Source organism: Pyrus communis, chromosome 14, assembly GCF_963583255.1.
Source record: "Pyrus communis chromosome 14, drPyrComm1.1, whole genome shotgun sequence".
In the NCBI taxonomy this organism is placed as follows: Eukaryota; Viridiplantae; Streptophyta; class Magnoliopsida; order Rosales; family Rosaceae; genus Pyrus; species Pyrus communis.
In genome coordinates, this window is record NC_084816.1 from 13,499,941 (window position 1) to 13,514,099 (window position 14,159).

At 38.2% G+C, this 14,159-nt stretch overlaps 1 protein-coding gene across 1 annotated transcript; it reads right to left on the bottom strand.

Moving 5' to 3' along the window:
- Positions 1–7,273: 7,273 nt before the first annotated feature.
- Positions 7,274–10,566, bottom strand: LOC137715508 (calcium-dependent protein kinase 17). The gene is made up of 8 exons (XM_068454857.1): positions 9,762–10,566; positions 9,294–9,437; positions 9,030–9,182; positions 8,801–8,913; positions 8,470–8,637; positions 8,166–8,293; positions 7,918–8,017; positions 7,274–7,802 (listed from the first exon to the last, which is right to left on the bottom strand). The coding sequence occupies exons 1-8, from the start codon at positions 10,462–10,464 to the stop codon at positions 7,707–7,709; spliced, it is 1,605 nt and encodes a 534-aa protein (XP_068310958.1). The 5' UTR covers positions 10,465–10,566; the 3' UTR covers positions 7,274–7,706.
- Positions 10,567–14,159: the final 3,593 nt, after the last annotated feature.

Genomic DNA, 14,159 nt, shown 5'->3' on the forward strand with positions numbered 1-14,159 from the left:
GAAGGTTCTGAGGAACAAAACAGTGAATTTAGTGAAGGTTCTGTGGAGAAACCATTCAGTTGAGGAAGCAACGTGGGAGACAGAAGATCGGATGAGGGATTTGTACCCTCGTTTGTTCTTTGGCTACTAGGGGTGGTTACTAGGTTGTTTTGAATTTCGGGACGAAATTCTATTAAGGTGGGAAGGTTGTGACATCCCGTCCCGGGATTATTAAACGCACGTGTGAAATTACCTTTTTACCCTTAGTTCGTTTTTTTTTTTTTTTTTTTTTTGTTGTCACGTTGTGGGTTGTTTTGGTGTGGTGTGGCATGTGTTGGACCACACACACACTCCCACAGACAGACACTGTCTCTCTCTCTCCTTCTGTCTTCTCTCTGTCTCTCCCGTGCTCTCTTCCTTCCTTCTCCTTAGAAACGGTACGGACAACCCCAAAACCCCTCAAATCTTAGTAGATCGAGGGAGCCAGGTACACCTTCAAGCTCGTGAAGTTGAGAGGAGTCTAGTGGTACCATTTTCAGGTAAGAAAACTACCATTTTCACGTCGTTTCGAAGTGGTCCGAATTGTGTACTGTTCATGCAAAGTTTGTACATTAAGTTTTTGGGTTTTCTGAACTCGTAGTTGTGTTTGTGAGGTTCCCAGGAGTGTCGGAGAAGCTCGTTGGACGATTTTGGACGTCGGGAAGGCCTGGTTCGAAGTTGGCCGAACTTGGAGTTTTTGGGCAGGTATAATCTCTTAGTTTTAGCCCTTAAAACTTGTTGGGACTTGTTCTTCTAGTCTAGGGCTTTCATTTGGTCCAAAAATCACGAAAAACGGTTGAAAAATGAGTGAGAAAACCTGAGTTGCAGGTTTTCCCAGTTTCCGGCGCCGGCGACGTTGCCGGCGATCGAAGGAAGAAGGCGACGGAATATTCCTAACGCCATTAACGGAACCAGTTAGATTTAACGGAATATTCCGTCAGTTTGACGGAATATTCCTGACGGCGTCTGTTGACACCGTCAGTGTGCCTGGCACGTGGCCGCGCGTGGGTGGCGCGTAGGTCCGTGCCTGTGCTGGCGCGTGGGGGCGCGTGCGGGGTCCAAAAATTTTTCTAAAAATATGGTTGTGATCCTGAGGTTGTGTAGAGCACGTGGGTATATTCATTTGTCCATTTTGAGCAATGTATGAGAAGTTATTACGAGAAACGGGTTATGTGCTTTAAAGTTAACGTTTTTATAGTTGTTTCGCATCTAGGTGACACGTACCCAGAGGACGAGCGTGCACACGCAAGACAGGGGGGCTACGACCCTTCTACATACCAGTGAGTGGGCTTTTGTTTTCCGTATATACCTATATACATTTATATTCCCAGAAATTGAATTAAAAAGGGTTATTTGCCTTATGCCATGCACTTTATTATTTATCGTTTATGCATCTTTGCATGCATTATTTGTGGCATACATATACATATGCATATGTCATATATATTTATATGTGGGTGCTGTGGAGGCATAGGTAAGTGCCAGGTAAGCGTTAATTAACGATTGCATTACATAGTGTTTAGAGATGCTTAGAGAGCTCATAACCTGCACCCCCGGTGTTAGTGCTCCCGCCCAGAGTAGGGCACAGTCCTTCACGTGTTGTTCACCTCCCGCGCCATACGCTCAGCTTGGATCCAAGCTAGGTGCATAGGCCTGTCGTACAGACCACATTAGGTGGTTCCGACTCGTAGGTGACCCGCGATTATTCGCACAGCCTTCACGTGATCGTAGCACTAGAGCGTATATATGTATTACACCCAGGCCTGTCGTACAGACCACATAGACTGGTTCCGACTTGTGGGCAGGTTTAGTTATTGAGATTGAGATTTGAGCTCTATATACAGCCGTACAGGTCACGTTAGGTGACTCCGGCTGCCAGAGGATTATGTGATTGATATGATTCATACCTGAGCACATACATTTCATTACGAGGTTTTGACATGGCATATCTTGAGCATGATTGGCATACCCTTGAGCATGTTGGGCATATCTATACATACGTACATATGTTTATTTCCTGGGAAGTATACAGGTTTTACGGTGAGGGGTTAGAATGTATTTTATGAAATGGTTTTCAAAGAGCTTTGTTTTTGCCCACTCACGCTTTTGTTTTGCGCCCCTCCAGGTTCTAGTTGCTTAGCCGTTGCGGTGGTTTCCCTTGAGAGCTTTTCGGCGTTCTGACAGACACTCCACATTGTAGGGTCGCCTTCGGGCGTACTACTGTTGTCGTTTTATTTGGACTGCTATAGACCTGCTCTGAATTTGTATAGCACTAACTAGCACTTATTCTAGTACTTGTATGCTAGTTTTTAATTATTTCGTACCTTTATATTACTACTTACTAGCTTCCGCACGTGCACATGGCTACGTCACCTTTGAGTGACGGCCAGCACGCTCCAATCTCGGTCGGGGTGTGTCAAGTGTGGCTACGGGCCCAGTCCTCGATTCCGTTGAGGTGCAAAAGGCTAGAGGAAGAAGACGTCTAAAATGACGTCGTTTTGTGCTGGGGCCGTAAGCTATATGGCTCAACTGGGCTTGGCTCAGCCGTGGGCTGCAAGCCATGGTTTAGACATAGGCCAACGCGAGCTTAGTGCTCAAGCACTGGGCTCTCATAAATCAAGCCCAAATCTGAAACATATATATATCCATGTTTTCAGGCCCTAGTCGAGTTCTAGGGTTTTCTTCTTTCTTTTTGCTTTCTTTATTCACACATATTTAATTCACATAATAAGACTATTATGGATATATTGCATAAACAATTTATGTAGAATCTAAAATTTGTAAATCATAAAGTTGGGTCATGCATTATGGTGAAAGTTCATGCAATCAAGGCTGAAAAAATATTGAGATAAACACCGTTGTTTTAGAAGAACCTGGATTGCGTGATGAATATTGTGAATGGGTTTGTAGAAATTCTTTCTTCAATTTCGGCTTTCATCTTCAAGCTGGATTGCGTGATGAATATTGTGAATAGGTTTGTAGAAATTCTTTCTTCAATTTCGGCTTTCATCTTCAAACTTGTATCACATTCAACATAAGAAAAGAAAATAAATTGAATCAATAAAAGTATATGAATTCAATAAAATCAAAATTTAATCAATTAAAAATAATTGAAATGTAATACTCCCATGATTGAACATGAATAAAGTCTTTTTAGCACAGTGTGAAGAGCATGCAAATAACATGTTGTGGCCTACATTTAAATGAGGGGTGCGGCCTAGATAGAAAGATAGTGGAGAATAGGCTTGAGGAATTATGTATTAATTCCCCAGTCCTTGTGCCTTTATTTATAGTAATAAGGAGGAGAGAAACTTGCTTTCCAAGTAATACAAAGTCTATTAGGAAAGATCTTCCAAATTTCAAAGGATTATTAATCTATCTCTACTTAGGATTTACACAATCACAATATTGATAAGAACATATGTCACAACAATATATATATATATATATATATATATATATATATATATATATATTATTTTATACATTAAACTCAAATCCTAGACTTCATCTTTATATGATTTGGGCATAACTTTTTCTGTTTGCTTAGATCATGTACATTGGCTCATCGAAGATTCATTGTTATCTTGTTATCTTGGAGGAGCTGATTTTCCTCGAGATCATATTTGCATTTCTACATTTCTAAAGTAACAAGGATAACCTATAGCCTTCATTAGTTAGAAGCCAAATCTGCAAGGGAGAGAATCTTTGTTAGGTACTTAGCTACCACATAGAGAATAGGATATATTCTTAAGTGATTAAGCTTGATTGTACTTATTTGACAGCTTTTTACTATATCTTGTTCTTAGGTGTGGTCTGCTGAATGACCCCCAATTTTCCAAGTGGAGATTTCTAGTAATCAATCTTGTTACATATCTAGTTCTTGTTTTTTACTCACTTTGTGTTTACATACAATTTGGATATATTGCTTGAGTGAGAAGTTTCTAGTGTAAAGTGTATTATTCATTACTGCGAGGAATCAAATCTTGCTTATTGTAAACTGTTGGCCTTTAATGAATCCGAGCAAGATCTATCCTCCCATTCATTTGCATCATCTGTTTGCAGTGTTGGTTTTTAGCTTTAAAGAGTAAAAGGCTTAAAACCTATTTTTATCTACCTCGAAATTTTTGCATCAGTAACTAATCCCTGTGTTAGGATGCCAAGTGGCATCATTACAATGTGCCAAATGCACTGTCAAGATGACAGAATATTAGTAGATAAGGTTGGTTTGTTAGAAGTTGTTAGAAGGTAGCTTATGGAGTAAGCTAGGAAAGTTACTATATAAGGAATGAGTTATAATAATTAGATAGTTATATTGTAATGTTGATTGGTTAATGCACGATATTACTATACAATTGTGAAGATGTAGAAAAGGTTTCTAATATTGGTATTAGCCAATCCAGGATTCTTCTCGATCCTTCGATGTTGTATGACTCGCCAAGTTTCCCGGAAAGCTATGGAATCTAGAGTTTCTAATCTGGAAACCATGGTCGCTGATCTCAAAATTGAGTTTAAGAACAGTCAATAGATGATTCTGATGCAGCTATAATCATTGGCGGCCAAGGGCAACGATGGTTCTTGCGGCGAGTCCTATGAAGCTATGCCGATGAATTTGAACCTGCAAGATGGAGTAAACCCTACTTTCGGCCCCAATTATGGTCGTCAGGATTATGGTCAGAATACCTAGCAAGTGCAATCTCCGTTCTTGAAGATAGACTTCCTAAGATTCATGGAGGGTGATGACCCCTTGGGATGGGTTTATAAAACTGCGCACTACTTTAAATTCTTCAATATTAAAGACTCAAAGAAAGTAAAAATGGCGTCTTTCCACATGGAGGGTAAAGCTCTCCAATGGTTCCAGTGGGCAAAGTGTCTCACAAATTACTCAACTTGGGAAGATTTCATGAAGATCCTTTGTCAAAAATTCGGACCCTCTAAGTTTGAAGATTTTGCAGAGAATTTGGTTAAGTTAAAGCAGATAGGAACTCTTCGAGATTATATCTTGGATTTTTGTCGACTATCCAATCGCACAAAAGATCTAAGTCTTACTCTTCTCAAATCTTATTTCATTGGTGGGTTAAAAGCAGAATTGAGGTATGATGTGAAGCTTCTTAAACCTAAAGATGTTCTTGAAGCTTCTGCATTTGCCCAACAAATTGATGCTAATCTCTCAGATTTAAAGGTAAAATCTTGGCACAAATCACCAACAATTCAACCCAGTTTTCAATCACTAGTCTTGGAAAATGCCACTAATCAAGCAATGGTTGATAATCGTCCTAAGTTTAACAATGTTTGAAGGTTAACGCCTAAAGAAGTAGACCACTGTAGGAAAAATAGGTTATGTTTTCACTACAAAGAGAAATATGTAAGGGGTCACTCTTGTGAGGATAAGCAATTACTGCTTATTGATGTTCAAGATGTTCAAAATCCTGAGATTGCAGAAGTAGAAAATGAAGATTGGAAAATGAAGAACTAGAAATTACTGCATGTGTTTTATTTGGCACTCTTGCACCTTCTACAACTAATACCGTGAAAGTTTCTGGATTTATCAAGAACTGTCCTATTACAATTCTTATTGATTCAGACAACTCTCATAATTTTGTTGATATTGATTTAGTTAAGAGATTGACTAGACACACTTTTAATATAAAGATTGCAGAATGGCTATAAAAGATACCTTGGCTCAAACCATTGTTAAAATTCAGGATTTCAGTTGCACTACATATGTTTATGCAGATCCTTTAAAGCGTTGTGAAGTGGTATTGGGAATTCAATGGCTTCGAACCCTTGGACCAATTCTATGGGACTTTGACAAGCTCTATATGCACTTTTCAAAGGGTTCTCAGACCTTATGTATTACTAGTCAAGGGTCCTTTCTCACTCAAATTGAATATATATCAGCTTTTCAAATGCAAAAGCTTCTACTGCAAGAAAGTATAGTAAGAGTAGTTCTTTACCTTATGGAAACTGATTTTTCCTAATTGCATTATGTGGAAAATTCTATGGTGGATCAACACTCTGAGCATCTCACTGAGCTTCAACAGCACGAATTACATTTCTTATTAGAAGAATTTGAGGTATTGTTTTCAACTCCTAGCACTTTACATCCAAATAGAGTTCATGATCACATAAAACCCTTAATTGAAGGCAGCAAACCTCCAAATAGTATACTTATAGATATGGCCATGTGCAGAAAACTAAGATTGAGAAATACGTTCAAGAATTATTGAAAGTGTGTTTCATAAGAGTTAGTAATAGCACTTACTCATCTCCAATCATTTTAGTTAGAAAAAGGAGGGTACTTGGGGGATATGCATGGATTATAAAGGTCTTAATTGGATGACTATCAGGGATAAATTCCCAATTCCTCTTATTGATGAGCTTTTGGATGAATTGTTTGGTGGTCATTATTTTTCTAAATTTGATTTGAAAGCTGGACCATTAAATAAAGATGAACCTTAATGATATAGAGAAGACAACTTTTTAGAACACATGATGGCCACTATGAATTTTCGATTATGCCATTTGGTTTAACCAATGCACCTGCTGCATTTCAATGTTTTATGAATGAAATCTTTATGCCCTATCTCATGAAGTGTACATGAGTATAGTTTTATGATATATTGGTGTATAGTTCAACTTGGGAATCTCATATACAACACTTTGAGAATAATGTTTGAAATTTTGCAAAATCATAGTTTGTTTGTTAAGAATTCTAATTGTGCATTTGGAACAGATAAGGTGGAATACTTAGGTCATATTGTATCCAAGGAAGGTGTGGCTGCAGATTCTACAAAATTAAACTCATATACCCAATTCTGTTAAAACGTTGATAGGGTTTTTAGATTTAATTGGATAACACAAAAAGTTCATTCCCCATTTTGGAAAAATCATTAGTCCATTAACAACCTTAACCAAGAAAGACAATTTTAAATGGAATGATGAAGCTACAAGGGCATCTCATACTCTTAAAGATGTCATGTTGTCAACTCAAGTTTTCACTTTATCAGATTTTTGCAAACCTTTCATTATTGAGAGTGATGCTTCTGGGCAAGGTATAGGTGCAACATTGCAGCAGGATGGAAAGCCTATTGCTTTCACAAGCAAGGCTGAGTCCTAAGTTAACAGAAGTTCTAACGGAAAACTTAACGGATGTATAAAACTGTCCCAAAATTAAGACTTAAGGTATGACTGTGGAATAAAAAAAACTTCATATACCAAATGTTGAAAACCACGAAACTTTAGGGTAGTAAACTAAAAGTAACCCTAAAATTTTAGAAGAAAAAAAATACAAAGAAAGAAACTTGAAAAGATTGTGCAAGCCTTGTCTAGTGTCTTGTCAGCAAGTCAACAAGAAGTCTACTAATGGACAAGAATAGATTATACATTAGTTAAACACGTACAAATTGATTCCTAACCATTAGTTAGCGATGAAATACATTTGACGTACAATTTTCACAAACCAACACACATTGAGTTTTCTTGAGCCACCTCCTTTCCCATTCCCTCCCCTTTTCTTGTCTTTTTTATAGATACTGTACATGATGAACATCCATGAGCACCCAAATTAGTTTCTCTCCTGAAATTATTTTTCCTTAATCTCGTCGGATAATTTAAATTACGCATGGTGATGGCCACTTTCCCCAGTTAATATGTTATCTGCATGCTTGTGTACCACCGCAAATTGATCAAACAAATACATCCTCACGCCGCTTCTTCGGGTTGGCTTCCGGGTTTCCTTTTCTCATCATTGCTACAAATTCATCGTAATTAATTCGACCGTCCTGCAGGACATTATCCAGAAGAAAAATATGTTAATTAGCATCACAGTTAATTTCATATTACTATCTGTATTCAATTAATCAAAACTGATCATGCATGAATGGATTTGGAACTTACATTATCAGCGTCAATTTCAGCAATGATTTCCCTGATATCCCTTCCATCATGCATGCCGTATTCGCGGAGGACTTGCTCTAGTTCTTCCGTCGTGATAAACCTGATAATCAGAATGCATTTTGGCAACATTGTTATAAATAAGATGTTGACGATGATGAGTTATAACCTTACTCACGGCTTATGTAACTGAAATTTAAGAGCATTATGTAAAAGGAACACAAAAACCCATCTACTTGATCTCTGCATACCCGCTGCTGTCTTTATCGAAGTGTTGGAAGGCAGTGTAGAGATGTTCTTCTTTATCCATCCGGTTCAAGTGCATCGTTGCTGTGATGAACTCATCATAGTCTATGGTTCCGTTGCCATCAGCATCAGCCTAATGAAAAGATATTAATTAGAACCAAATGTGCTAGGAATTAATGTAGTTTATAAACCAAATTTACATGCATGTGTATGGCGACTGAACATGCACAGGTAAAGCATAAGTAAAAGCATTTCCGGCTGAGAAAAAAAAGAGATTTAGAGAGTATAGCAAAAGGAGCAAGCACTCACTGCTTCCATTAATTGTTGAGCTTCAACTTCAGACAGCTTTGTCCCTTGCTTAGCAAGTCCTTGCCTTAGCTCTTCAAGTGTTATTGTTCCACTGTTGTCTGTATCAATGCCCTTGAACATCTCTTTTAGCCCCATGATTTCTTCCTCTGATAAGCATCCCGCAATTACCTATATATAGTATTCATATGCATGTTCATTTCAACAAATTAAGTAACATGCTAAATACACTTCTTCAATTCATCAGAGCTTAAAACATCAAACGCAGATACGTAGATGTATATTTTATATTTATGGTGAGTGACCAATAGAGAGATAAGGATGAAAGACATACCCGAAGCGCAACTTTCTTGAACTGGTTCATTGCTTTAAATTGTTTGAGCCGGCTGAGCACAGCATTGTCCAGAGGAACGTCAGGTGCTTCATCGTCCTTAATCCATGGATGATCTGTTGAAAACCATATACATTATATATGTAAATGCATGTTAGAAATCATGTTTGGGATGTATATTAATTAAAACTTGTATTATGTAAGTGTATGATTTTATCATTAATGAACTTACTAAGAACTTGGAAGGCTGTCAATCTCTGTTTGGGGTCTGAATTCAACATCCTCCTCACAAGATCTTTCGCTTGAGTTGATATTGAAGGCCATGGGTCGCTTGAAAAGTCTAGGTGACCTCGTAAGATTGCGTTGAAGATTCCATGTTCCGATTCTGTCAATCAATCAATTATTAATCTATAACTTATAATGAATTCTATCTTGCATACATAATTAGTTTCCATCTCCCGATTAATTGATAGACTGATTGATTAAATTATGTTACCTGCCCAGAAGGGAGGAACTCCACTGAGAAGAATATACAACATGACTCCAACACTCCAAATATCGACTTCCGGCCCATATCTCCTCTTCAACACTTCTGGTGCAATGTAATATGCACTGCCCACAATATCCTTGAATACTTCTCCTGCACTTATCATCACATAGAGCATTAATTTTTATATTTGTCGATTGGAATCCGATGAACAAAGTACAAAATTTAAAACATTCCTTTTCCATATATCTCGTAGTTAATCAAAATGATTTAGCGCTCGGTTCAAAAAGCCATTATTTGGCTGATTGAAAAGAACTAACTAGAATTCCGAGCTACCATTAACATTGGAGATGAAATTAGGTTAAATTTACAAACATGATTACTGAGGCTAAAACCAAAGCTTGAAAATATGTATGTGGTTTAATTGTTACATAAATGAAATGAAACGAAGAGACAAGATTATCCTTAATTACATACCTTGTTTGTAAAAGACGGATAGACCAAAATCTGTAGCCTTGAGCGGAGAGTTTTCATCTTTATTGAGCAAAAGGAAATTCTCAGGCTTTAGATCTCTGTGAATAACGCCCATGGTATGACACGTGTGCACGATCTGAACTATAGTCCTTAACAAGGCAGCGGCAGCGCGCTCCGTGTAATGTCCTTTTGAGATGATCCTGTCGAAAAGCTCACCTCCGGCGCACAACTCCATGACCAAATGAACGGACTGCTTGTCCTCATAAGCTCCCTTGAGTTCCACAATGTTTTGCTGCCCCGTCAAATGATGCATGATTTGTACCTCCCTCCTCACATCCTCAATATCCTCCTTGTTCACCAGCTTCCGCTTGGCAATTGTCTTGCAGGCGAACTGCTCTCCCGTGGCCTTGTGCGTGCACAAGTGGGTAACACCGAACTGGCCCCGCCCCAGCTCCTTGCCGATGCTGTACGTGGTACGGACGTCCTCCATGGGGCGGCCTAGGACGGGTCCAATAGGGCCCGGCTTGGCGACCTTTCCAGGGTGAGTTGGGGAGGCGGAAGGTTTATTGGGGTGAGTAGCGTGGCTGGAGGGGTTGAGGGCGGAATTGGCAGCGCTAGGGTTATTGTCCGTGGCATTGTTGTTGTCTCCCTTATTGTTGTCATTGGGGGCATCCTCGGCGTTGCGTTGAGAGCAACAGTTGCCCATGGCGGAAGAAAGAGAGAGAGAGAGGGGTAGGGATGTTGGGCGTGGCCAAGAGAGGCAATGTTGGATTAATTTTTGGGGCTGAAGAAAGGGTAGGGGTGGAGAAAGACAATTAGGAAAAGAAAGAGAAAGAGAAAGAGAGAGAAAGGTGGCAAAGGAAACAAGGGTTACAGGTTGGACTGACGAGGGTAATGCAGAGTACTGATGACGAGGGATTGTAGGAGTTTGGTAGTTTGGTAAGTTTGGAAGCTTGGAAAGGGGTTTGAAACGGTCTTAGGCGCGTCTCCTATGTGGGAGCCTCTCATTTTTGTATATTTGCCATATTTTCCCGGGAAACGGTAACAATCTGTTAGGCTTCCCTCTCTACGTGAACACAACTCTTCATCACAACCTACATTTTGTATACATATATTTCCGCATTCATAATGCAACATTGTTAATTAATAGTTAAATTATTGTTACAACTGTTCTAGAAATTTAATATTATTTTATATTATCAACTTTTAGGTAATTCCCAGTTTACTACCATGAAATTTCTTGATTTTCAATATTTCATACATCAAGTTTTTTCATCTTAATATGATACGTAAATGTGATAATTCTGGGACACTTTCATACATCTTTAAGCTTTCTGTTAAAACTGTCATTAACTTGTCACGTGGCGCCGATGTGGACAATGATAGGGCGTCACGTGTCAATTTGGAGACCACATGGATATTAAAAATTAAAAAAATAATAATTTTGAATTTTGAAATTTAAAATTTTAAAAAACCTAAATTCATGAAAATGGAGTCCTACCATCAACCTTGTATCAATGTCTGAAGTTCTACAGAGGTGGACTAAAAACAATACACGGTGATACTAAGTCGTTCACCGAAGGGGAGTCGCATTTTGCCGACACCAAATTTTACATGGATGAAGATATGGTGTCGGAGGCTCTCCCTGCGAAAATTCAATCAATAGGCAAAGCTAGGCCTGGGAAGGAAAAGCAACAAGCAGTGTCTCATATGAAGAAAAGAAGTGACAAGCAGTCAAAGTGCTCAACGTTTGAGGAGAGCGAAGCATTCTCAAAAGGATCGAACACACCAGTCCTTCAATACATCCCGGTGTCACGAAGAAAGAATTAGGAATCCTCATTTGAGGAAGAGACAAACAATGAGCATTCGAGAAAGCTGTAGAAAGAAAATGTAAAGCTCCTAAAAGCAACCATGGTCATGCATCTACCTAACCTAGAAAATTCAAGCGTTTAGAAGCCATTGTTACAGAGTTTTGTCAGACCGATTCAAAGTGTGACAGAGCATGACTTTCTTCCCACCAAGAGAACCAAGGTAAGAAACTCTTTACAAGGACCTCATACCCCCAAACACATGATCCCAAAGTTCCATCGAAACCCTACCACAACCCCACCGCTCGTACGCACGACGTCTCTCCAGCTCGCCGTCGCATGCCTTCGCACATCGAAGAAAGGGGCGTTGTCACTTGGAAAGCAATCCCTCAAACCATTAGAGGCAATGGGGTGGGAGAAGCGGAAGATAGAAATTATTGAAACACCAGAATATTGTAAGAATTAATCCTACTTTTTGAATATGCTTAGGGTTTTAGGTTTTGTGATTTTTCAATTCTGATTTTTAGGGCTTTGTGACTTTTCCCTTCCGATTAGTTTTTCGTATGTTTCTAGAATTTTGTTTTGTAGTGGGTGTCTCCATGGTTTAGTGTTTTCAATGTGCATGTCTGGTTTTCTATCTCTATTTGATGGTCCCAATTGCATTGCTACAAAAGTAAATAAATAAATAAATAAAAACCTTTAGTGATGGTCCCCATGGTTTGGTTGTCTGATTTTTGTCTTCATCAGGCTTACAAAACCCTTCTAGTCTTACATGTTTCTGTTTTATGGCTTTTAAAACCCTTGGTATTGACTTTGTAGGCAGGCTAGATTTGTTTACCCTCAAGATTAACCATGGTGGGAAATGGTCCAAAAATGCATATGCAGGAAGGCTTGAGGATTGGTTTGACTATTGATAGGAGCATATTTAAGCAACTTTGTTATCTTATTTCTTTGCATTTATTTAGTTAATTTCTATTTATTATAGTAATTTAAGTTATTTTCATATTTTTGTAGGTCCAATTGGTAAAGATGACAATAAATGGCAAAATGGAGCAATTTGGAGCAGTTTTGGGCTTGGATTAGATAGCATGCGTGGATAGCATATGGGCTAAACGTTTTTGGTGTTTAAATGGTGCTAGACATGTGCTAAAATCTAGAGAAATTAAAGTTGAGGCTTAGATGGCAAGGAATTACACAAGAAAGAGGAACCCTAATTGGAAAGGAACATTATCTTATCCTATCCTATCTTAGAGATAATTAGGGAAATCTGAGAGATAATTAGTGTTGTTCACAGTTAATTTAGGGCATTGTCATTCATGGTTTATAGGAAGAATAACTGGAAATCGATTTTTATGCATATGTTTCATGTGTGAAGAAGAATCCTTTAGCTATCCTTTCATCCATATTTCATTCACAACTTAATTTACTTGCTGCCCTTTACTTTTGTTTTAATTAAATTCCTCCAAAATCTCCCCCCTCATTGTTTTCATGTTAGTTTAACTTAGTTTTCAGTTTTATAAGTTTAGTTTAGCATCCCTTCTAATCCCCGGAATAGAACGATCTCTACTTACTCATACTACAATTGCATAATTTATAGGGTTTAATTTGTGTGTTAGTTTCTACCACATCAACTATGTAGACAAAGACTTTACGTCTTTCTTTTTAGATTGATTCGGTGGTTAAGGAGTTAGGGTACGAAGGGTTCATTTTTGTATCATTATAGGATTCTTGGGATGTCTCATAGGGATGGATTAAGGCTAATTGAATGTGACCAAGATGTGGATAACATGTGCAAGTATGTTCCAGGATCTAGGGAAATAGAATTGTACCTAGAAATCTAAACCCAAAGCAAACTTCCCTAAAACATAAGTTTTTGATGAATCTAGATGAGAGTGGCATAGTAAAAAAGGGGTAACTATAGAAGATATTGAGGATCGGAGGGTTGCACTATATATTACAAAGGGTAGTTGATCAAAATTGAAGAAACTAAAGAAAAAGAAGGTGATGATCCCTTAGAAAATGACTATGCATTTTGAATGAAATAGCCTACTATACTAATTTAGAATATAATAGATACGAGAGTGATGGTAGTGTAGGTGTTGGAAGGAATGACAATAAGGGAGGACAAGGAGTAGAAAATGAAGGTGGAGAAATTGGTATTGATGAAGGTATTGATGAAATGGCTAATGAAGGTAATATTTTAGCTGATGAATGGGCTGAAAATGTGTTGCTGCTGAAAGTAATCTTGAAAACATTTAATTTTGCAATTTTATTGAAAGTATTCAATTGTTTTGTACTGAAAACACTTTTTTGAATAATTTGCATTGTAAATGGTAGGTAATGCAGAGGATGACACTACTAATAGTGAATTTGTGGACAGTGACTACATTTGGATAATGAGGATGGTGGTGCAACAGATGAAACTATTCTTGATGATCTTATTAGAGAAGTTGAAAAGGGTGAATGGTTTGGTAATGATGGGAACTCAAACAACCAACATCCTGAAGATTTTTTAATGCAAGAGATGTAGAAGATGTTCCCCTCAATGATGGAAAAGATGACTCAGATGGTCTGCACTGTGTAGATGAATCAA